Genomic DNA, 26385 nt, shown 5'->3' on the forward strand with positions numbered 1-26385 from the left:
ATTGTGAAAGTTTTACGATATATTTATTTAAAGTTAAAATTAATATTAAATTGCAGTAAAATTTTACACAGTTCGTGATTTGCTTTTTCATGTTTTTCATCTATCTTTCTCGTCATCGTCAATGAAAAAAGTTTGTTTAAGCAAAACTACAATTCACAACGTATAATGAAGATTGTTGTTCCAGATATTTTTATCTCTTATCTCTGTAGTGATCACTTACATCGACTTGTTTTTGTTTTTGAATATACTCCATAACTATGCGTTATAATTAATAACAAATATCTTCTCTTGTCGCTAAATTAATCCAAATGTTTCTTTTTCACCACTCTTTGCCTGGGTTCAACAATTTCGTCTGTCTCTCTTTGTTTTTTTTCTCTCTGAATATCTCTCTTTGCACTTCAAGTGAATATCTAAGTAAACGGATATTGAACATCGGAAATGAAGGGGAAAACAGTTGGGACATTTAAAAGTGTTAAATATTCTATTGGTGGTACATTTTTTCATGTTATTATTCAAATCCTCCTGTTGACTTTGTAACAACTATAGGCCGTACATGCAAAGTTATAGATTGAATATTTGTTGTAAATCTTGAGTTGAATTCCTTCGATTTCTAATGATTGCGGAGAAAATTGTATTCTATGCTTAGAGTTCTTCCTTTTGTCTCCCTGAAAACATTCACACACCAAAACAAGCACTCAATCATGATGCATCCGTACAAAAAATTCACAAGAAATCACAATTTTTTTGTAACCATACGACCTCTGTGAGGAAACACAATCGCAATGAGTTCATGAGAGGGTAAAATATATACTTAACTAAAGGGTTAAACAGTTTCTTGCTCTCTCTCTTTTTCATAAACTTTCAGTGTGCTTAACAATTTTCCATGCTTTGTTTTGTGCAGATTTTTATATCTGTATTTTTCGTCATTTTTTTTATTCAATATAGTGTCCTTCAATTTATCAAACGAGATAATGTCGATTGAGGATTAGGGCATGACAGGTGACTTGAAAAGGACTTTCAGAGAAAGAATCGGAATTGTTGATAATGTCAATTCGCCAAAAACAAAAAAAAAACCCTATTGCAAATCACTCCATGTTTGGCTTCTTAAACTCAAAATATTCACGATAAACTCAGATTTTATATCTATTTTAGAACCATTTTTCCGATAATCGAACAAACTCATCATTATAAAACCAATAAAACTCACCCAGAAATTCTACAAGTAGATTTGCAATAGGGAAACAATCTATGGGATTAATTTATCTTTCGTTACAATCTGTAATAATTCGTCTCGTACTTCGCGTTGTTATTTTCACGTGTTTTCTCAAAATCTTTGGTGGGAATATCAATTTCTTTTTGTTAATTTCATCATTCGTTTTACAGTCGAATTTAGGAACCAGTAACAATGCTTACAAGATCAAAAAAATGATAGATAAATTGAATTTGGTTAGAGAATGACAGGAGGGAAGACAAGCTATATTATATTAGTGAATAGGATAAAAGAGTGATTATAGAAGGTAAAGAAGTATGTCCTAAAAATATGACATCTCGCAATATACTAAATTTATAAATACACTTTTATCAGCTCCGATAATTAAGATTAAGTTGGAAAGGAGGACGTCAGTTTTGTCACAATTAAAAGATCAAAAAATGTTTTCACATCTCTTAGAATTCCTAAAATTAACCCTAAACAATTTTACATTTTCTTTTAATATCCTATTTTACAGAAATCGCCATTCTTGCTTTATCCTTCTCATGTACTTTGTGAAATTATACTTTGAGAGACACTCTATGGTGTTATGTTTATTCAATTTGTAAATAATATTTAGATTAGGGAGTTCATATTCATGAGAAATATATTTTCTACTTAAGTTACCTAGCAATGTTATGATCAAATATATCATTAAAATACTTCAATAGTGCAATGATTAATAGTGTGATATTACAGATTTTGAGCCTGACACTCTGTACACATTGAAAATGATGAAATGTGTTTCACTTCTCAATTTTTACACACACAATTTCATATTCTTCCTGCTTCTTGTCTTCACATTAAATTACAACAGTAGTTTTTGAGGTATTTTTTCACACACACAGTTTTTTTTATAGCTGATTCCTTTTTTTCTGCAGCGTATGATAAGAGAAAGTTAAAAGGAATAAGATTGAACATTTATAATTCTACTTTCTCGGTTGTTATCTGTGTGAAGAAGTGTTCAGTATGTCTTATCAAAGATTTAAGAAAGTGTCAACGTTTTTTTTCATGTATATTTTTCTCATATATTTTATCCAATATACTTTTAACATTAAATATCAAGAGTGACCAAGATGTGAGATGCAATCTTACTTCCAAGTAAATAGTCTGCTCAATTTTTTCTTCTTAAGATTTGAGAGAGAGTTAACATTAGGAAAGTGCTTGAAACTTGTCTTATCATTTTCTTTCGATTATCTAATTAGAATAAATTTTTCATCAATAACGCCTTTTTTTTAAATACATTTCATGTCCATGAAATAGCAAGAATTGTTCTTTAAATACTTGTTTAAATGTTTTTCCTTTTGTATAAGTATATTATTATATTTTTGTTTTCTTGTGTTTGAAAGAGAGATTAAGAGATTTAGAAAGCGTATTATAATAGTGAAATTATTCTATCTACATTTTTAGTAATCTTGGAGGATATCATGAAAAATTTTCTTGCTATTGACTTTTCCATCGTAATTGTGTTTATTCAAAGATTTCATTTGAGTAATTTCGCGCTCGAAGGAATTGAAAACGCTCTGAGACGATTGATTAATCAGTTTCATTTGAATTTTTCCATATCAATACTCATTAATTGACTATTTTCTCTTTCAATTCAACATTTTTCTCCTTTCAATACACGTTTTCTTGGGAATAGAGAAGTCTGTGCAAATTGATATCTGATTCCGGCTTATGAGTAGAATGCCTGCTGAAAACCGTCTCTCTTCACAATCATAATCACTCGAATGGAGGGCGCATCTCTCAAGGGACATGTGGATGGGCAAAGGTGTGAATTTTCAACGCGATTCGCGGGATGGAGCGAACAATCCGAGTTTACATAGAATTCCATGTGATATTTCGCCGAGAGACTCCACAGGCTATAACAACCTCTGTTTGTATCCTATTCGCTTGGAGTCTCACGGTGAAATATCCCATTTGGCTTGCATTCAAAGCATTTCTCTATTTTCCCATGAGAGGAAAATTATCGTGGCAAAAGCATAAAAGCATGAAATACCTTCGGACGTGTACACAAAACCCCCGAAAGAAGCAGAAAAAAGCCAAGAGAGCAATAAAAAATTACTTTCAGCTCTCAACGTTGCTCTGGCGAAAAAAATAACACTGTGTTGAGTGGATATTCCTCTTATATCATTCACATTAGCAACTTTTCTGCGTTCTCTAGCACAGTTAAAGTCAATAAATAAGCTCATAACAGTATAAAATATTCATAATGACGCACTAGGGAGTAATGTGATGGTGCAAGAAAGGCTAACGCTCGCAACAAAACTATACACACAAAGGGAATCCGGCTGAGGGAGATTAAAATGCAAAAGAGTAACTGCGGATTCAAAATGGCAAATGGAAATCTCATCAGAATTGAGCTGAGCAGTTTGTGATGCTGGAAAGTTAGCTGAATATTAGATATTTTTGAAATGGAAGGAAATATATGTAATTATCAAGGTATTGGCGACGGATTGTTCACTGCGCCTGCGGATCGCATTGAAGTAATCGAACAATGGATGGATCACTCTTGGCGCCCTCGATGAACTCCTCGAGACTGAGCTTGCCATCCTTGTTGCGGTCCATCTGCCTAAAGATCTTGTCTGTTCGCTTCTCCGGCGTGCTCTCGTCCTCCGGCATCTTCATCACACTGCCCACCATCTTATAGATTGCCTACAGAAACCCACAGAGATGCAAAAATCTTTGTACACTACGAAGACACTTCACAAGAAATCCATTGCGAATTACAACAATGCGCGTCTACCACTCAACTAATGTGGCCTCCTTTTGCTCATGCAATTGTATATTATTCCCGGAAAGTTGAGATTTCAGTGTTCAGCGAAACTGTTCCGTGTAGTTCAATGGATTTCTTGTAAAGTGCCCCCTCCCCTTCGTTTCTCGCTGTACTCACTGTGACTATTTCCAGCATCTCCTGACGAGATATGTACCCATTGCCATCGAGATCGTACATGGAGAAGGCCCACTTGAGCTTCTGCTCAAGTTTCCCACGCGATGTCACACTCAGGGCGCACAGGAATTCTCGAAAATCAATCGTGCCATCGCCATTCGCATCGAAAGTTCGGAAAACATGTTCAGCAAACTTTGTTTTGGCGGCGCAAAAAATACAGAAAAGACGAGCTTTTATAATTACTTTTCGAACAACAAGATTTTACATCAATATTCTCTAAATATCTGCCTTTTTCAGACATTTGGCTCAAGTCGCAACTATTCTCATCACTAGACTGTTATTTTCTTCTCTACTTGCTAACATCTCGTCGTCTGTGTTTAGTCGGAAGAATTTGAGTTAAGCAAACTTATTATAAATTCATTCTCCGGAGAAAATTAGTGGCAGTTGTTTACAAAGTTTCCAAAGATTTTCATCGCCCGAGAAACACACCAACTAGCTGAAAATTCCTCAATAACAAGCTCATAGTGTGTTTTTCGTCGTTCATAGAAAATGGACTGACAAGTTGTTCAATTTTATCGACTTATATTGCGACTCACCTTACTCGCGTCGCCGTATGGAAAGAAGTTTCCGTAGATTTTCTTGAATTCTTCCACTGAAAGGTGTCCACTTGGGCAATCCTTGAGGAATCCTTTGTACCATTCTTGAATTTCTGCATCTGAAGTGCAAAGAGAGAACAGAGATGAAAGCATTGTGTCATAAGCAAAGGGCAGAGGCACTGCATACCCGTGAATTCTGTATTCTGTTTCAGATCCTCCAGCACTTCTGGCTTCAGTTTACTGTTTTGCTTTCCCATTTTGTGTTATCTATCTTCGACGGCAATTGGGTGGATGGGTGGATATTGTGAAGTCGCTTCACTCGCACTTGTCTCCTGTCTTTTATGTGGCTGCGTCACCAATTGGCCAGCTTCTGCGAAAGCCGCCTAGCCAGAGAGAAGTCAGGACTCCCCTCGTGTGAGTCTGCTTGGATAAGACCTCCTCTCTCACTCTTCAGAGTCACTGTCAGTAGGACTGTTTCTATTTCTCTACAAATTATTTTAATACTCTACGGTAGTGCATCCGATCACCTATCTTCGGATATACAAGTGAATTCTCTGATGGTACCTAGATTGGGGAGAGACAGACAGTAATTAAATAAATTATTCACAATTACGTACATCAATTGCACGTTGCAAATGTGGCAAAAATTTTCCGCGAAAAACATCACAAAACGCGAGCAGCCGGTTAAAAATGTAAAAGAGCAATTTTATATCGATATGTCAATTAATTTATAATTAAATAATATTCTGTTCTAATTACAACACATGTGATTTTCATACTTATTTACTTTGTTGGTGAATTTTATTCAACAATTTTCCTGCTGGTTTTTGCCTTACACACACACACACTATTTCGTCTCTTCTCGAAATCCTTCACAAAAAACCTCATTTCCCGATCATCTATTCATTGTCCTTAACATTTTTCATGTTGATTTATGTTTTTTTATTAAAATTGATTAAATTTATCTGCATGTTTTATAGCGCACATTATTTAACATTGATGCGCACATTATTACTTTCTCAATATCCATAATTATTTTTTCATAATTGATAAATTCAAAATATTTCTTGGACAAGACCATCCTTTACACTCACTACAATGATTTTTTTTCATATTTAAAAAAATTCCCTTTTCCTTTAATATGCATATCCATTGTTTTTTTTAGCTCGAACCATTACATTGTCATAAGTATCTTTTTTCCTTAACATCCTTCGTCAAAATGAATTAAAATTTTGGGGCAGTGATTTAACAATATATCTTTTTGTTATCTTTGGATCATTTTTTCAAAAGCAAAGCTTTTCAGAATCTCATATTTCATTTTTCCATTTGATTTCATAATTGACCACGATGAAATTGGAGGGGGAATAAAACTTTGCTGACAATATTGAGATGAAAATACGTGTTTGCTTGATGATGAATTACATTCAATATTACATCGAGAGATAATATTTTTGGTTTTCATTGAATATTTGAATATTAACCTTTCCGCCACTTTGTTTTATTACATGATGAAGTAAAACACTCATGTTATAACATCTATTTAGTTGATACAGAGAATTTCTTTTTATCTTCGATATCTTCTTACATGACGTTTTCCTTTTAGTTCAAGAGAAGAAAATAATGCGCATTCAGAAAGAAGAGTTTTTCATTAGACCAGTAGAAAAATGTCATCATATTTAGCAATAGAAGTAGCCTTTCTTTGCCTTTCTTACGAGTATACACCATGAAAATAGTACAGTTGTTCACTTTAAAGATAGTTTCTCGCCATGTTCAGTAAAAGCCATTTGGTTTTCTCATTTGTGGTAATAGTAAAATAAGCTTTGTGCCCATCAATTTCTATAATAGTAATATGTATATAATATAGTATTTAATATGATTTCTTTTCCACTTAACGCCTACATTTACTTTAGGTTTCTCATGTCATTAATATTTAAAATATTCTTATTAGAAATGTCATCACGTGGTTGATTGCCTATCTAGCGATATTTTCTCCTTACATGGGCTGTGCTGCAGTTTAGCGGATCAATCTATTTTATGTCAATGCATGCTAATAAGCAGAGCATTTCCACGGGTGGAGATCGGAAATGCCATTCTCCCATACACTCTGCAAAAGGAGTAAATCCCAACATATCTCTCATGGCTTTATACTGATCTCCAAGAAGGTCGATCAGTGAGATTCGAGTGACATAAATTAAATTGTTCCACTTAACAGCCAATGTTCCCTCAATTGTTTTCAATATTCTTTTCAAAGAGAGAAAAATGAAATTAAAAGTTACGAAATGCATTTAAGATATGGTGAGGAATGAATTATTCTGTGTGAAGTGTAAGAACTGGAGAAATGATATTTACTCATGAGCACCAGAGTCAACAAGTGTGAGACAATCACTTGCAACTAGTTGCTTGTGACTTGATTTTGTCCAAAGAAGAAAGTACGATGATATATGACTATAATCTAATTCGCCACGAAATATCCTATTAAACCAGTACAGCGTGCACAATTACTGCATTTGTCATTTCTTCCAAGTATGTCCCATAGTGCACCTCATCCGTGCTATGGATAAGGACACAGTACAATATTTCGCAGAGAAAAATTGCATTTCCCTCGCCATTAGATGCGAGGGAGCGAAATTATTTCATTATCCATACTTTATCATTATATAATCCATCTTAAAAATGTCCCTTTAACAATTTATATCAGTAAATTTGCAAGTTTCTTTTTTTCCTCCATAAGTTTGAGAGAGATTGTCTTTGAGAGTTGCATTTTAAAAAATTCACTATTCATATATTTCTAAGATGCGAAGCATTTGCCTATTTAAGATCTTCCCTCCACTCGAGAAAAAACGAAGAGGGAAAAATCTGTTGCGCCGAAGAAGCAAAGGAAATGCTCGTAATTAATTTATGCTGTAATTCACGGCTAATAATTAGTTCATTAATTTTTAATTGAGGGTGAATACACAGTGAAGTTGGGTGGAAAAATGGAGAGAGAGAGAGAGAATGAGGAGAAAGCAGAGCAGGAAAAGGTCATCAAGTGGAATTTTCACTTGAAGCGCATTCCATCTGTCGCGATTGACGACCCGGAATGTTCTAATTGGAGCCCAAAAGTCCTCGTATTCGATGTGAATTTGTATGAAAGATATTTGCTGAGAAATATCTCTGCCATAAGAAGAGGGATAAAGAGCATGGAAATATTTTCTCTGGTGAGACTGTAAAAAGTTTGATCGACAACATTGGGAATCAAAAGGAATTTCCTCATCCACATTCATGCCATTTGGAATGTTCTCTGTCGTCTTGGAGTTTATTACACAAGGAGGATTGTCAATAATCATCTCAACTTGAACGGGATGGCAGACGAAAAGAGGGCGGAATTTATTGAATCCATGGCATTTATCCTTGTCATTGAGAAAGTCTCTGTGCATTTCTTCCCTTCACAATCTTAAGACGTGAATCTCGGAAATAATACGTTGCAATTCGTCATATGTAATGTAAATTGCGACATAGACGGAGAAAAACGAGGATTTAGCACTCTGTGACGCCTCTGCTCAGGATGCTAATGGATGGATAGATGTTTATCGCGGAAACTCCGGGATGGAAATCTTATTTGACTCACTGAGTTGAACGAGGATGAGGAGTAAAAAATGAATTAATTAATAATTAAATATGAGAGAGTGAGCGGCGATGCGGAAAAATAATTAAAGGAAACTTCTTAATAAAGTTTAAATGAAATCATAAATAGAATTTTCCACCCTGATGATTGCTATTCTCAATGTCCATCAACAATAATTCATATATGAATTGTACAGAGTTACTTTTTGCATTTGGAGAGTAGAATACGCTTGTCTCTTCTCCTATTCTTTATCTTCACTTAAGTTACAATTAATATCTTGTAAATTGTAATTGTTATTTTAAATAACTCATGTTTGTCTCTATGAAACGCCTTCTTAAGGCGCCAACATTTTTGATAATTCCTCATCCTGGAGGCAACCTTTCAAAAACTCATCCTGCGTCAGTTGCCCATCATTGTTCTCATCCATCTTTGCAAATATATTCTTGGCTCTCTCCTCAGCCGAATCGGCGGGGCGATTTGACGAACAAGCGCCGAGCATGTCGTAAATGGCCTACAAAATAATTCTCATTTTAACATCACTCAAAACCCATGGGAGAAAGTGTTATTTTCACAAGAATTCGTTGCCATTTCAATCACGTTTTCATGTGCACACGGAGAAAGTCTAACGAATTTATATTCAAAAACCATCTCCTTTGTCCCACTGCATTGCCGATAAATCGGTCAATTCCCTCACATGGTGATTTTTGTCTGAATAAAAGACATATTCCCCGTGTTGTTATGCCACCCGCCCCCCATCCGCTTGATTGCCTCTTGTGTACCGTGGAATAAAATAAAACAAGTCAACTGATTTATTGGAATTTCAGACATTTGGGAATATAGAAGCATTTCATTGTGTATTCCACAATTCATGAATTTTTTTCCTTCCCCCCCCCCAGCGTCTGAATGTGTGTGAGTCTATCCGAAAAATCACCCTCATCAAGACGAAATGAATTCACCACCCCACATTCTGCCATTGTAGAAAAAACAATACGAATAAACATAGAATTCCCCCCAAGGATTTTTCCACACAAAGCACAAGATGAAGATTGACAGTGAAAAGGGGTTTAATGGCAACTCCGAGTAACGAGGAGGCGATTTAGGATGAAAAAATCACCTAATGATGAGAAATTATAAATTATTACCATCATCCCATGGTTTTATGGGACAACAAATGCGAGAGAAAAACCTTCGGTGATTTTACCTGTACAATTTTCGTCATCTCCTGAATGTCTATGACGCCATTTCCGTCCACATCGTACATCCTAAATGCCCATTTTAACTTCTCCTCCGGCGTACCACTCGATGTAACGTCTATTGCCAGTAGAAATTCCTGTAAAACAGACAAGGAAAAGCAATTAGTAGGAAAATTAAACCACTTCGGACAATGACAATGACAGCGGAAGGAACGATCATTTTTAAAATAACATTTTGGTTATTTATCCCCATTTCTCCCTTATTAACTGCAGATCACAGCACTTTAATCTCGGTTCTGTAGCTATTTTGTGACTCGAAACTTTAGAGATTTAAGGATAAATGTAAGCCAAAGTATACGGAAAACTATCTACAGTTTAATTTCACATGAAACATCATCATTTTCCAGACGAAAAGACTTTTAATTGAATAGCAGTTATTCGCGTTATTCAGTATTCATGTCCAGCAAAGCGAGCTTTTTCCCATTGTATTGATGATCTCACACAAATTAATATTGGACATGAATGACATCAGAGTGGAAATGATGAGAGGAAGAGAGAGAATTTTAATGAATTAACATTGTCGCTCATCCACCATTTCCACATAATGTTTTTAACTAATGTACACATGGTATAATGCGGAGGGAATAATAAATTAAAAGTAACAGACACGCTCCGTCATGCTCTTTTTAGCCTCTCGTGAGCGCGCCAACACCCATCCCTCCAAAAAATCCGACTTACTTCCATAAAATATTTAGACAACAAATAAATAATGGTACACATTTCTGTTGAAGATGCTCTGTGGAAACTCGACGCCATTGTCTCAGCGGTATAGCATTGAAATGAAAATCCCGAGACTGCATTGACGTCGAATAGAATGCCCCTGTATATTTTGCTATTGTTGAAGATTTTCCGCAACCACCCATAATGCTCACCCATTCACAGAAAAGGAGGGCAAGAGAGTTGATACACTCGCACAGAATAAGATGGGTGAGTGATCAGAAAATCCTTTCTCCACACTCCGCAAAGTCACTCAATCTTCTTAAGACAATGGCGTGGAAAAGGAATTTTTCGTATTCTTCCACACTTTATACTTCACACCTGAACATTTGTGCTTGCGGGCAAAATGAAAGGGCGGACTTTCATCACAAAGAGTGAAGAAATTGTCAGTGAAAATCATTTTAGGAGTGATTTCCAACACAAAAGAAACTCCTTCAGGAGAACTTATCTAAACATTGCAGGTGAAATGGCATAAATTCTCAAGCTTGACTGAAGTTGAGGAAAAAAGAGAAGGAAATGGGATTAGAACATTATCATCGATCCCCAAATTAGTCTAATTAAAAACCACCCTTTTTCATGAGATGGACGAGAAAAAAACTCTCTCAATAGAGAATCGCCCTTTTGGGCCATTTTATGAGGTTACACAGTGTCACATTTTTATCATCTTAATCATATAAAGGAGACTTTATCACGAAATTGTCCCTGACTTTTATCTCTTTCTGGTGGACACTTTCCTCTTTTCCGTATTACTATAATACTAAAAAGCCTCACACATTGAAATTACACACCCCCAGTGATAAACTAATGAATTAGTTGGTATAAAAGGGAGGAAAATATGTCCCATTGATTTTCCATAATTTTTCACCAACTTTGCCACACAACACATGTGTGTAGCTGTGCTTTAAATCAACACGAAATTGATGATAAAATTCAATTGCGTCAGTCGCTGTTTACCTCTATCAGAAAACACGGTTGGGGTGATTAAGGTAAAATTTGCCACAATGGAAATTTTAATTGAATTTCCTTCCAGAAGACAATTATAGTGATGTTATCAGGGTGAAATTGAATTTATCTGCGGCAGAAATTGTGACACGTGGTTTTGGCTATTAATAGTAAGAGGAAAAGATGAGGTTTTTCAGCGCTCTGATTTTTTTTCCATTATGTAAATCTTTTTTTTTATTTATGTGCGAGACTTTGGCCAAATCTAAGATACTACAAAAGCTCTCAATGCAGTTGAATAGGATCTTGATTGAATAAGATGAATAAGAAAGAAAATTAAACAATAGGAATGTTCATCCACTAATTTGCGAAGAATTTATCACCATTAATTCCACTCAAGATTCTCGAGATTGCTTCTAATCTCTTAACTTGCTGTTGGATTTGTCACTGAGATTTACGATGGGCTAATTTCGAAAGTTTATAATGAGAATCAAATGACAGCCATACAACCTACATACCTATAACTTGCTCAATTTCAATTAATGTGAAATGTGTTGCTGTGATAAATTATAGTGTTTCGAAAACATCCTTCCTATCCACTTAGAAAGAGTTTATGTTATTGATTGGTGAGAAGTTTTTCGCTTAAGCGGAAGTATCTGCTTTAGTGGGTGTAGAGTTTATCAGGGAAATGGCAAGAGGTGGAAATATCCTCACAATTGGATTTCCCTAATATGACTGCAAGTAGAAGAGGACTTATCGAAGCTTTCGTGCTTGGCGGAATTAATTTGCGAGAGCACCAAAAACGGATTTCCCAGCTCATCACGTACACAAATCAACGTTTGGATCAATTAGTGTCCAGAAGAATTACTCCTATTCCATTTGATTGAATCATTTGATATTGGCTTTTTCAACTTTTCCGTCACCATGTCAAAGGTAAATATCGCAACGAAGAGTGTGTGTGTGCGTGAACGTGTGGAATTGGGGCGAGAAATGCGTGCTTTTCGCCCCCTCCCACGTGCATTGATAAAACTGTTGTACGACACACTTCAAGTGTTAAATTCAAACAATTTTCCACGTCCGCACATACGATAATTGCGATAAAGAACAGAGTCAAATGAGGCGCGATCACACTTCCATCCTCACGTCATCGCATTCAGAACATTGTTACTTCGCTGTGAAAAATAAAATTTGTGTGACAACATTATTAAGTATTCCTCATTTCATTTAATTATCTCACAATCCTCATTACTCGTCCCACTCATAGCACAGGTCAAAGGCGACCCACGGAGATTTTGGGTACATGTTTCATCCATTTGCCACACTCCGTAGCCTTTTTGTCCTCAGCTTTCCCAGTAAACTTGCGTCAGGAATAAAATTAATTCAACGCGATGTCCCGGGAATGAGCAGGCAACACAGAGAGACGTCCTCATGACAAATGCCATATTGACAGGCAAAAGTTCACGCATTCTTTCCGTACGGCAAAAGGTTAAAGGAGCATCGTACTACATATATATGAATATACCCATCAACCATTTTAAGCGAAACACTCAAATTTTGCTTTCCTGTTTCATCAACGCCACACCCAAAATGTGCGTTTGTGCGGCTCCTTCTCTTAGTCAGTCTATCTCTCGTGGTTATTTCCCACCTCCAACCACAACTCTTGGGTCTGCCACCACGTGTTTGTGTGCAGAGAAAGGAAAATGTCAGAGTTATAATGCTAAATTGTTATCATCCAGGTGATTATAGTCTCTTCTTTGTGCGCGACCACATAAAGAATTTTACACTCAGCGGAAAGTCACATACGTCGTGATTAAGGGTAAGTATGACAGAATAAAATTGAGACACGCTCCTTAATCAAATTACTTTCTTACTAACACCTAGCGAGGGGCTTTTGCCAACAGTGCACAAAGAAAATCAACGGTATTAAGAGCAAGTAAATTAATCAGGGAAAGAAAATGACAAAACAATGACCACTGAACAAAGCTTGGGAACTGCGACTATTTTCTCTCAGTGTACATATATTAAGAGAGACTCCGCGACTGTTGGTCACTGAATGAGCGGAAGCAATGGCGGAATATCTAGGCGAAAATTGAAAGTTATCCACTTCCGCGTCAACGAGCCAACACACAAAGCATTTGCACGATATATATTTTTATGCTCAAGCAAAGGGGGTGGTTTTTCGTGCTATTTTTACATGGAAAATCGGATGGGGAGAATAAATACAATCCTTGTGTCAGATTCATTAAATGCCACAATATAATTCTAAATAAATATCCACACGGAATCCCTCATTCCAACCGTTGCAATTCAGATTAAATGAATTCCATTCCAGCACGATTTCTTTTTTACTCACTCCAGCCCTTTTTTCGCTCTATCTTTTAGGTATTGGGGCTGTATTTACATAATTTGGTTCTTGAGACGAATTTTCACGTACACGCCTAGAAAACACTAGGATATTGTGGGGAGTAAATTTAAATTTAATGATTGCAATAAAACTGACAATTCTGCATTGACCTTATTCTCATGCGACCACCAACAGAGGAAGGAAATTCATGCTTGTCTATCTCCCAGTGAGTCGCGCTCCTCTTTTATTGCCTCTCACCGCAACGTGAAGTCACTTAAAAGGGTGGTAAGGAAGAATTACCCAAGAGACCGAGGTCGAAAGGTAAGGAAGGGAGAAGAAAAAAAAGAGACTACGAGGAAAAATTCACGCAAGTTATACAGTATTGCGGGCTTTTCTCCTATGATTACACGCTTTCCGTGGATGAAGAGGAAAATAGCTGTATGTAAATTGACTATTGATTAATATGACTGAAAACTTAGGGCAATTTTCCGGCACTCTTCAAACCTCTCACCATGAGAATACTCAGCTGAATGCATGATTTCCTTGATGGTGGTGAACCTCAGAAAGGACAAACTTTGCAAATACAGACTGATCATTTGAAATTTGCACGATTCATTTCACTTTGTGGTCGATAAACAGCAAATGTATAAACAGACACACTCACAAATGTCAGCCTGATAAACTTTATGTCAAGCTCCTTTTTTAGTACGTCCTCAAAAAGACGTTTTTGTGACGAACAAAAAGACACCATATTGACTCCATGTTGCCTCTCAGGCAGCATACGTGAAGGAAAATCAAGATGGTGAGTCTGGACTACTTTTGGCACATGATCAAATTTCTCTCTCGATTTTTGCCACCCCTTTGGGTAGTGCTTTTAAAGCTCCATCATGGTCTTATTGGCGAATTGAATGCAAGTTTTCCATAGTTTTGTTCTATTTTATAACACTGTGTAATTGGGTTGAATTTTCTCCCTCTATCCAAAGTACCAATTAGTCTGAGAAGGAGGAAATTTCTTGTGGCTTTTGAGAATGAAAAAATTGCCAGAAGCTTTTTCACAATATATGTATAAACTCCCAGTGACCTTTTTGACATTCCCTCTTCACTGACAAAGAGCACTGAAATTTCTATTCACAGTGAGAATGCTTTAAAAATCGATCTTGTTAAGCTGTATTTTTATATCAATAAACTCTGAATGTTAAAATGCTGATTTCGATATGGTGGAAGCATGTGATTTAAATGGCTGAGAGCAGAAAAGGAAATATTAAATTGGAGATGTGAATTTATTGGAAGAATTTAACATTATGTTCTCTGCAAAATATTAGGTGTATAAAGTTAAGGATTCAGAAAAATATTCTTTTAAAAAAGAATAGTAATATCTAGAAAATTGTGTGATTTTTCAAAGCTTGAATATTGAATTGTAACTATCACTTACTTAGTTAAGACAGAATGTTAATAATTTATCAAGTAATTTCACGTGTATCTCAACTCAATATTGCTTTCATTACAGTGACGCAAGTATAAAAATTAAAATGGCTTGAAAATCTCTATGGGGTTATGCACCAGTTAGTGACTTGGTTAGTCATGGTAACTGGGAGACACCCTTGATAAAACTAAAATGATATATAAATATGAAATATTAGTGTGGCATCGGTATTAAGTTCCATATTACAAAGTCAAACTAAATTAACATTGGAAGGGATGACGATGGTCTTTTGGTATCGTCATCATTTCACCCTGAGCCTCAATCTGGTCCCCCTACTCTTCCCACCGCCAGCTATCTAACCCCTTCGGCATGAAGAAAATCCAATTTAATTTCCTTCCACCCAGCTCATTCTTTCCCTCGTGCTGTGTGTGGAAATTGGTGAGAGAGACAACCAACTGATTTAATAATATGTTATATATATATATATATATATATAAAGCACACATATCTCTCGCCTATATTCACTGCGTGTGTGTGTTGTCAACTTGTTTGAAGCCCCCATTGAGCTTCCTTTTTTCAGGGGGGCGCATGTTTTGATGGAATCCCACACGGTGGATTTTCTCACGAGAGCTGAGGAATGTTCTTCGATTAAATTGAAATGGCATTTCGGGAGAGTGAGAGAAAAGGCTGAGAGTGAAATCCAGGCATATTGGTGCCTATTCATTTTCCACTTGCGAGAGGCAAAAAGGGCCAAATTGACAAAAATACCCAACGCCCCACTTTTCGCCCCACTTCCGTCAAATACAGTCCCATACGCAAAACCCCTCTTTGGCTTGTAATATGATGGTGTGCGCGGAGCCTCTAGAGAGCCCGAAGGGATGAAAATGTGCGGTATTGTGATGTCGTGATATATGAAAAGCTCAGTGGAGAAATTCAATTGTACAATTGAAACGATGTGTAGAATATTGAATTAGTAGAGTGGATATTATGGATTGAGCACTTGTTGTGCGTTCGCAATAATGATAGAGTGTGAGAATGGGAATAGAAAGTGCACAGCATCATCCAATACTCCCCTGTCCATTCTCATCAATTGAGAGCCTCTCTGCAGTGCCAATCGATGAATATTGTAATGCGCGCACCGTTTCACGTATTTCCACATTGAATTATGGTGTGAATTATTGTTGGCGAAACCAGAAATGGAAGTGATGATATTATTCGATGATTTGACGTTTGAATTCATATTTTAAGTCTGAGCAACACAGAGAATCAAGGGGTTTACGTACACAAACTTTTATTTATGTTTGTTCACCAAAAATCGCTTAACTTCTTTCATCTCTCGACTCTACAGCGCTTAAAAAATGCACATGTAGATAATGTTAAGCGCAAGAACTGGAGTTAAAAGACACATTCCCTGTTGCCGTAAGAAATCTCAGTCATTTATATGGTACGCTACGTATGTGCTTATCCACATATCAAAAAGCTCCCCGTTTGCAAGTGAAAAGTGAGTTTTCTCGTCTGTGATCACATGCGAAGCAAAGAACTGTTGAATGCAAAGCTGAATTGTGGAGGAGGTGAAACGAGCGGGGGCAGAATTTCAAGTATCATGAACTGGAGAAAGGGCATGGATATCATCATGCTCACAACAGAGTGGCTCTTTTCTTCATCATATGACTTCCACCCTCAATGTCCATGTTCGTATTTATTTAGAATCTCAAATGCACAAAAGCCCTGGGTATAAATGGAGTATGCATTATAGTGTTGATGCATTGCAGTGAAAGAAAACGTTGGAGAAGAGGAGTGAACCATATAAATAAACACTACAAATACAAGTGTGTATCAAGTCGACATTTATAGAATATTGATGTCAATGCAAATATGTTTCTTGGATGCAATTCACTCTTGCATTATTTCCGCCGTCACATCTCTCGGTCAATTTGATCTCTCTCTCTCGAGTTCTTTGTGTGCTTTGTAATGGACATAAAGCTCTCTCCTCTGGCTAAGTTGGTTTGGTTGGCAATTATACTGAAAGGACAATACCTAACCAAAAAGAGAAAAGATGTCTTATTTGTGGTATTTTGGCACTAATACATGGTGAAAGCCATTTCATATTTTCTAAAGCATCCTGACTTTGTCTAATTAATTTTCAATCTTCTACTCTGCTCCTTGTATTTTACACAATCACACCGCTGCGGTGAAAAGTTTAATCCAATGTAGTATATAACTTGTTATAGGTATATGGTGAACATTCAACCATAAACTAAAATGTCACATGCGAAATATCCTTTAGAAAGGCAAAGGTGTGAGTTCTTCATTATACAAAAGCAAATGGTGGATAATGAGAGAGAGAAGGAAAATTAGACAGAAAGTTAATAATAAAAGTAATTCTCTCAATTTTCATGCGTTTAGACTGAGGACAATGCTTCAGTGGGTGAGTGCGGTGGCAAAAAAACAGAACTGTGAGTTGAGGGACTGAAAAAGTAAAATTAATTGCAGGAGATGAAATTTTCTTCCGAAGAATTTTCATCAAAATTTTTCCATCACCCTTCCCTAGCAGAAAATGCATGTGAAATGATTAAATTTCACCATGAGAGAATGGCGAAAGAGGGAGTAGAAAAGTACTGAAAACCTGTGATGGAATTTTCTCATGAAATATCACGGGTTGCGCGCAACAACATAAAACACACATAATATTTTTGCTCAAATTGAGCTGAAACGACAGGACCATGTTAATGCATTTAACATACAATAAAATCTATTTGAGGTAATGAACTGTGAAGGAGAAGCAAAGAACAATCTCAGCATTTTGCCTCTCAAGCATATTGGATTTTTAGGGGATGTCTCAATTTTTTTCCTTCTATATTCATATTGATTGCTTTGAGTCAATTTTCCTATCTCTCACAAAAAGAAATCTAATTGATAATAGAATTGTATTTTCATGCCAATATGGAATTCAATACTGTAAAAGTAAAGAAAACAGAATTGTAATAAGTTCAATAAATTATTTGAATACTTGCTCAAGATTTTCGCTGGCAATTTACAAGTAACAGAATAGTATTTTTTTCAAATATTTTTTCCAGATAAATTGTGACTATGTGTGAAATTGAGAAAATAAATTGTAGGAGAATTTAATTGATAGATTTTCTTGGGAAATTTTTGCACTGCGTTTCAATTCTGTCGTGCCAATGAAATAATAGGAAAGCGATCAATCTCGTGAATTTCCACATGAATTATTCCATTTTCTATTTTTAATGCAACACACCAGAAATAATATTAACTTCCCATCGCAACTATTTTCATCACATTCCATTTTTTTAATCTTACTTCCACTTGATTAATCCCCAATAAATGCCCTCTTTTCCTATTTTCTTCTTCCGACACAGACATCGCACATCCCAATTGGATATGCTTTCAGAATTATAACCATCAGAGCAATAAATGCCCCCACTTCTTCCTGTGTTTTCTTATTTTATGTATCATGCGCGCGAACAGATGAGAAGAAAACTGTAAATTTTGCCTACTGTGAGTAAAGAAGTTGGAAGTGTGGCATATTTGCACCATTTTCATAACTTTTCCCTAATGCTATTATTACTTGCAAGTTTGACTTTATGTTCCTGAATTCAACTATTCTACCCAACTATAATAATAATCATAAGTTGAGAAAGTTTCTTCACCTCTGATCACGAGAAGCAAAAAAGGAGACGCAATATTGTATGATATATCTTGCACGTCTCCCTTTTATGACTCAAAAAATAATGAGGGCGGAGCAGGTCAGAGATGATATGTTGGAGAACATTCAATAAATTGGCAATTTCCTCCATTCATTCAATCAAATCATCCTATTCCCATTTAATATGCTCACGAAATCAATCATTGATTGTTTTGATATGCAGAGAAATACCGGGGGTTCGACTTACATAAATTTTCTGAATTTATGTGAGACATTTTCAGACTACTGAGAGAACCTACCTCTCTTTCCACCCTCACACCATTGCAATATACATATATAAAAAAAACCTGAGCAGCAGAACGTGAGACTTACCTTAAAATCAATATAACCATTTTTATCCATATCAAACGTCCGGAAAACATGATCACAAAATTCTTCAGCATTCCCAGATGGGAAGAACATTTTGTACATGTCGACGAATTTGGCTGGAGTTAGTCGACCATTCGGACAGTCTTGCTGTAAAATGCAAAAAAAGAGAGGAGAAAATTAGAAAAGTTGAGACGTTTATTTAGAGAGGAGAACAAGACATTGCGTATGATGTGATGAGGAGTAAATAAAGACCAGTGAAAAGGAAGTAATAACGGAGTCCGCCTTCAATTTTCCTCTCTGTTCTCAACATCATCAATTTGGCCCTATATACCTCCCCCTCGTTAAAATGATTCACTTCTCGTCTTCTCGTACATTAAACTGTGTTTTCTCTTTTTTTCAGGGTGTATTTCGTTGTATCAAAAAAATCTTATCACAATGTGAATAGACTCATCTTCAAAGAACTACATATTTTATCAACTAATTTACTCGCTCTCTCTCACTCTCTGTCAACATATTTCAAACATTAGTCACACACTCTTTTGGCATCAAGCTTCTGCCTTTTGCAAATTGAAATCTTATCTGAAACACCAAGGCATATTTTATTCATCATATTCTTTGAAAATCGATATCGTGAGTGAATATTTCCGTGATTTTTCCCTCCCTCACACGCCACAACAGCGCTTCTCACACAATTTTCCCTGGAACATTCGCAATACTCCTGCACTCTCCCATCCCCCCATCGTGCTTTTTAGCACACAAGAACGAAGGATACTAAGCGCAAAAGCAGTGGCGTATCCACAATAACGAATATACGTAGTCTAGCTTTTACAAAAAAATTTAAACAGACAATGAAAAGATTATACTGAGAAGAATATTGCGATGCTTCCAGTAAAAATTTCTTTATGTATAGATTTTTACGAATAAATATGCTCTAATAATTATAGCTCAGTTGTTAAAATTTCGAACTAACATTTCTATGGACTCCGGCTAAATACCAAGCGGAATACAGATTAATACTACATCACTGGACGGATACTTGCTCTCTAGCTAACGCGAGTATGGTGCAATTATTTCTGGAGTATAAATTGAAATAAATATTTGAGAAAATTGTAGCCCAAAATAATCCCACATTCTTCTTTCTGTGTGTACAAATTCTCCCCTTCTGCCGATTTCCACCTCGAAATTCCAATTATAGGTGGTGCGTCAAAGGGAAAGCATGATGTCCATGTTGAATGATATTCGCCATTGAGGGCGACGGGGTGACTCTGAAATATTCATGGACATCCGGGTGGTGGAGAGAAAGTGAGAAGTTTCTCAAGTAAGAAAGTCTAATTACCCTTTTTCCACCTCTTTTCCCCAACAAACGCTGGCAGGGGTAAAAGGACAGGTAAGATGCTTTTCTTTCATCTCCGGTAAAATCCTTAGCCAACCTGGCATACACACACACACACACAAACTTTATCTTCCCTATGCAATGTTAGGGAAAAGCTTTTGAGGACGCATTGAGTGGCTGCATGAGATCATCTTCTGCATCGTGTAACCCAAGAAAAATATTACATGTCAAGGATGTGCGGTCTGAAGGAAAGAGAAACACGTAATTGAAGTCCATTTTTCCACCCTGGAATTTGCGAATATGTCGGAGGTGAAAGTAGTGAAACTTAAGAGTCCTTTGCACCTTTTTTCCAACATTTCACCGTCATTCACGCCAACACACTTTTCCTCTTTCTTTCATATCTTCCGTTACACCTGAACTGAGCATATGTGTGTGTATTTTCAACCATGGAAAATGCTAAAAGGTGAAAAAGATTCCTTTTTTGGGACATCCCATTAAAGTCTAATACATTTTCATTCTCCCTCGACACATCTTTTTCACTCCCTCAGCAGAGGAACCACTTGGAGGGAAAACTTTTGCGTATGCCAGGTGAGAAAAGTTGGTATGAAATTTTATTGTTTGTAAATCGAATGGATTTCGTGAAAGTTATGCTGATTTTTAATGTCACACGCGCGCACATGTATGTATGTATCCATTATCCCTCGAGCTGCTGACAATCGTCAAGTGTGAAAGAGCCTCCCTCACAGAAAGTTGTGTACTGTAAATATTTGAATATGTTCATTGGAGGAGAAGGCAGAAGTGTCAAAGAAATTTATATATGCGGATGTGTGTATTTGAGGGCTTTAGAAAGGAGTCGTGGCGGATAAAAAGGAGAGAAAATCGATTTATTTTCATGACATTGCCAATTACTATAGCCCTGAAAGCAGTCAACAAACTTTTATTGTTTTATACACTCCCAACGTTAGACGTCCCCCCATCCCAATTGCCCCCTAGTTTGTCATTTATTGCACACTCTGTCTCTCCACAACCGCAAAAGCAATATTCTTCCGCCATGTGCCCTTTTTTCCCTCCCGCCTCCAATAATGGACTTTTTTTCTCCTCTCTCCTCGCCATTTGACAAAAATTACCCTCAAACACACTCACTGACAAATCTTCGTGAGAAAAGTCTTAAAGTGAATTTCACACTTTCACTCAATTTCCTTATCTTCCTGGCGAGTCTTTATCGTCTCTAAATATATGCAAATTAATAATTTATCTCCATCACACACTGAAGAGACGAAGCATGAATAATAATAAAATGATGAGGAAGAAATTGCTTATAGGGGAGAACGGAGAAGTTCTGAACACACGAATAAACATTGATTTTTTTTTAAATTGTTCGCAGTAACTTTCTATCTCATTACAAAATATGAGCTATCGTCTTTCATAATCGTTTTTCTTCACTCCGGCTGTCTTCTTGATATATTTTCCAGTTCAGATACAAAAATATTGTTTCTACACAGCAACGAAAAAGCACCGAAATCACTATATTCGAAATTTCTCGACCTCCTCTACTTATGCTGTAAAAATGTACATATGGAAAAGCTCATGACCACAGGGAAAAAATTATGAATTCATTCACAGAATAAACTGTTGCTTGTCTCTCTTCCCATCCTTAATAATTCATAATTCCTCTATAGAACTAAACCACCATAAAAATGCTCGCTCACAGGAAGAAATTCAATTAAAAACAGAAATAATGATCAATTTGTTGGGCGAAAAAGACCCTGGTGAAAAGAGAAACTATACGCAAAGCCCAATTAATTCCATTTCAACTGGGTTTTCTCAAGAGGCCCGGAGAGATTTCTTTTCTTTTGCTTCACGAGAAAGAAATTTATTATTTCTGTTTTCACAATTAATAATTCATACTCGTGCCGCATGGCATCAAATAGGGTGGCGGCCCCCAACCGTCTTTTGGGGCCCAAAAGGCAAGTTCCGGTGACGTAACTCGATGTCATGGATACGACAATTTTCATTCTACCAATTTCACTCTCTCTCGCGCGCGCATACACTATACTCGTACACCCTCGATTCTGTACTCTTCACACAAGACTCTGCTGATTGTGTTAAGAAAAACCATCAGCGAAGCTCATGGTGAAAACTGCTTCGAAGCATTTTGCCATCAGTAAATTTCATTTACAAGTAGAAAAGATGAATGCCCGAGGACAAAATGGTGAAGAGAGAAGGAATGAAAAGTCATACTGAACAGACTGAGCGAGAAATATTTCCAATATTTCAAGTAAATAAACCCACTTCTTTGCCTCCGCTCTTCATCGCTAAACGGCCCCCAAATGATGTACGATGGAAAAAAATGTATAGAAAAAATGAGAAATCAATAATATTTCTGAGCGCCCCGTGTTTTTGGAGAAAATAGGGAGAGAAGGTAAATGATGAAGACAATTTCTTGCAACTCTTCGTTTTTTTTCTATCCAACATTCTTGGATGGGCGTCTTGAGCAATTTGTTAGCGGTGATGTATCTATTTTCTCACCAAACTTCATATGTTTTCTCGTTAAAATCACCACCACAAGACAAATGTGAATATGTGTCGTGAGGGTGGAGACAAGCAACACCCTCTCGCCAACATTGTACGCTTTGGAATGTGACGAAAAATCGAATATGTGGAGTAAATCTCCCTAATCGCTCTTTTTCCTCATCCCAGCCGCACACTAACAATCACTTACAGATCCTCCTTGATCCATCAATCAGTCTTGCTCAGTATTAATTACATCCACTAAATATTGCTCGTTGGTGAAATTCATCCGAGTTAATGAAATCATTTTTCATCCAATGAGCCACAAAATTACATATCTTGTCTTCTATCCCTGATTTACAGTTTATTTTGCCACCCCTAACAAACATCAGTGTTCATCTGAACAAACACCTCGAAAGGTCACAACACAAATATTGCAGACCAATTTCAACATAAGAATTTCAATTGAAAATTAAATTTGCTCCTACTCTAGAAAGTTTCAACTTTTACAGAAATCAGTAGTCAGGTAACGTAATTCTGAGTGTACTTTATAATTGACAAAATTTAAACTCTCGCTGAATTGCAAATGCGTTTTAAATGCATCCAAAACGAGTTGGAATGAATTCAATTTCCATGTGCATTCCAATTCAGGTAAAACATTGTGTCTCGTCAAATAAACTTGCACGTGACTGTTTAATTAAAATTATGAAATTTTCCATCGTCAACACAGGTAGAGCAAATGCAAATGAAAAACGCCATCGTGCTATTGAGAGTGCATTTAAATTGTCTATTTTCTGCAGAGGACAACACAATGCATCCTTCGCCTTCTCCCTTTTCTCGCCCCCTATTTTCCAATTGTTATGTGAATTTATCGATTCCATTGGATGATAGATGTGAATGAACCTTTATGTTTTGTATTTTGTTGAGAACGGCAAAATGTTGAAAGGATGTGGGCGAGTGGGTGGGAGTCAAATGAAAATTCGATTAAATGAAAATGTGCCACGTATTGTGTGATACATTGGCACTGTAATACTCTACCTTAAAACCCTTGTACCATTCCTTAATGGTGGCCTCATCGTATCGCGTGTGTGATTTAAGGAACTCCATATCTTCTTTCGTGAGACGATCTTTGCTGCCCAAGCAACCCATTTTGGCTCTGCTTTTTCCGCCTCTTTCTTCTTGTTTGTGTCTGCAAAAGGGCAAGAATGGAATTCAATTTAGCATTTAATGAATTTTCCACTATGTAGCGACATATTAATTTCATCACAGATTTTTTTTCAACATTGGACAGCTCATTTTTTACCCCTCCACAGCCAGTGGCCATTCATCCCAGTTTAACAACACACAAAAAACCGCAGTGAAACACAGGCTGTCCCAAGAGATTCCAGACGAAACGTGGGTGTTTTTCGAGCATTTTCACACGCAGAAGAAACTAATGGGACAGAATTTATATGGTGAATGTGACAAAATGCCTTCGTGTACACTTTGCCGAGTGAAATAACTCGAATTTTAAAGCATTATATTGCTCAAGTATGCGTCTATGTGGGCTGAAATTTCCCCAAATGGAGTGTCATTTATTCATCCCTTAAAAACATTAAGTTGATGATTTTCACTCCTCATCATCGTCTTGTGTGTTCTGCAGACAAAGTCAAAAGGACATTGATAAGCACCCACTTTATTTAGCATGGAAAAAGATGGGCCAACAAATAGCACGAATTGTGACAATTTCATAGGATATTTTATAAAAGAAATATATAGATTTTGCATAAGAAGGAAGACAAATTGCCTGGGTGCCCTCAAAAATCTCACTTCCAAAGGCTGTTACTGAAGACTTATACATAGACTTATTTCTTCGGACTTGAAAGGATATTTATGTATCTGTCTAAATTGTGATCTTTTCGACAGAAAGAATTCAACAGAAAAGCTTGTCAGCCAAACCGACAGTCTTCATCCTGCCAGAAACCAATCCATTCGTGTATACGTCAAGATGGAGTTGATTTAAGTTTTGCTTTAAAATTTTGATATCTCGCATCCCGACTTTTGTCTTACTTGCGAAATCTTTCACGAGTTTTTTAACAGTTGAGTACATGAAATATGAAATCAAGAGATATTCTGTGAATCACGCTCTTCGCATTTGTTCCCCCAGTTTGAAGTTTTTGACTTTTACGGTCGACCACAGTAGTCAACCGGCTAAGAAATTCCAACTTGTCTATTAACATCCCCATGGAACGATCCTCTCTCAGTGATGACAAATAGAATGGGAGGAATTGTCATGGTGAGTAAATGTGAAATTTGTACGCCCACAATTTGTATTTCATCCACAATGAGAGGATTATTTATTATTTCTACACAACTTGAAAATTAATCCTATTTCAAAGAACCCCAAAATACTATTTTGCCATGTCTCATCTCTCCTCTATCTTAATTTCAATGGTGTGGTGCACAAATTATTTACACACGCCTCAATTCACTCATGCTTTCCTGTAAGCTCTCTCGCCATATTTTCCACACTTTATGCAATACATATATTTTTACTTTACGAAAAATGTTCCATTGATCCGTCCTCGCCAGACAACATGTCTAAATGGAGAAATTTCCTCGTAATCTGTCTCCAAAACTGTCACTCTGTCAGATTATGTTGTTGCTTTTGTGGGGTATAAAAGGAAAATCTCATATGTGGAGTCAAAATGGTAGAAAAAATTTCTGGAATTTTCTTGACGTGACTTTTTTCAGCGCTCCTTTATTCACCACTGAAATATGAAATTTTCATCACTGAGTGCATAAGCTCCAATCATCTCACAACCCGCGTGTGGATTTACAAAATGGAATTTCAATATTTTTCCGCCTGGGAAAGTGTTCAGAATATCCGCGGATAGACACTTTCAATGGCATATTTTCCCCCAGTCGCCACGCACACAATAAAACAATAGTCTTAAAAAAAATATTAATCGACATTGATATTGAATTCTCTATTGACAAAATCCAAAGCAATCAGAAACTGTAGCATTGGATATTTTTAATTAATATCATTGCTGGGAATTGAAATACTGTTGTACCTTCAATTGAATGCCAATATTTTACAGAGAATACAGAAATTCACTTGAGAAAAACCAATTACTTCTCTAATTAGGCAGCAGGAGTGAGTGCTCTGAGCTCAGGCCTTTGTTGTGTTCTCGTGTTCAACACTATGTTTCCTATCAACATGCCTTTTCTCCGAAGAGGAAGAAAGAATCTCCTCTTTCAGTTCACCCACAACAGTTCGTCATTTTAGTTAAGAGAGGTATGTAAACAGTTTGCTTTTTGCAGTATAAATGAAATTTTCAGTGTTACAATGTCACGATTTATTTGGACTATTCTGAGCAGTATCTTGAAGAAAATATTACATGCCATGAGGACGTAGGGCCCTAAAGACAGCCCATCACATCCTCAATTTACGTGACTTGCACTTGAGACACAGAACAATGTCACCCCCAAATCATACTAATTGAGA

At 36.5% G+C, this 26385-nt stretch overlaps 2 protein-coding genes across 3 annotated transcripts in view; both read right to left on the reverse strand.

The window, feature by feature from the left end:
• Position 1: 1 nt before the first annotated feature.
• The window catches only part of LOC132261276 (neurocalcin homolog), a 39864-nt gene continuing 13480 nt past the window's right edge, over positions 2 to 26385 (reverse strand). Inside the window, exons 2-5 of the mRNA XM_059760006.1 lie at positions 4923 to 5299; positions 4736 to 4854; positions 4143 to 4331; positions 2 to 3904 (exon numbers count right to left, since the gene is read on the reverse strand). Coding sequence (XP_059615989.1) covers positions 3710 to 3904; positions 4143 to 4331; positions 4736 to 4854; positions 4923 to 4992 — 573 coding nt within the window. The 5' untranslated portion in view covers positions 4993 to 5299 and the 3' untranslated portion in view covers positions 2 to 3709. The remainder of the gene's footprint in view (positions 3905 to 4142; positions 4332 to 4735; positions 4855 to 4922; positions 5300 to 26385) is intronic.
• Positions 5311 to 26385, reverse strand: part of LOC132261277 (neuronal calcium sensor 2) — a 32412-nt gene continuing 11337 nt past the window's right edge. The window contains exons 2-5 of one of the 2 annotated variants that reach the window (XM_059760009.1): positions 23934 to 24084; positions 19055 to 19198; positions 9541 to 9669; positions 5311 to 8850 (exon numbers count right to left, since the gene is read on the reverse strand). In XM_059760009.1, the coding sequence (XP_059615992.1) occupies positions 8674 to 8850; positions 9541 to 9669; positions 19055 to 19198; positions 23934 to 24044 (561 nt within the window). In that variant the 5' untranslated portion in view covers positions 24045 to 24084 and the 3' untranslated portion in view covers positions 5311 to 8673. The remainder of the gene's footprint in view (positions 8851 to 9540; positions 9670 to 19054; positions 19199 to 23933; positions 24085 to 26385) is intronic. The other variant, XM_059760008.1, reaches the window with a different exon arrangement.

The sequence above is a fragment of the Phlebotomus argentipes genome, unplaced genomic scaffold (assembly GCF_947086385.1).
Source record: "Phlebotomus argentipes unplaced genomic scaffold, Phlebotomus argentipes genome assembly scaffold_18, whole genome shotgun sequence".
Lineage (NCBI taxonomy): Eukaryota > Metazoa > Arthropoda > Insecta > Diptera > Psychodidae > Phlebotomus > Phlebotomus argentipes.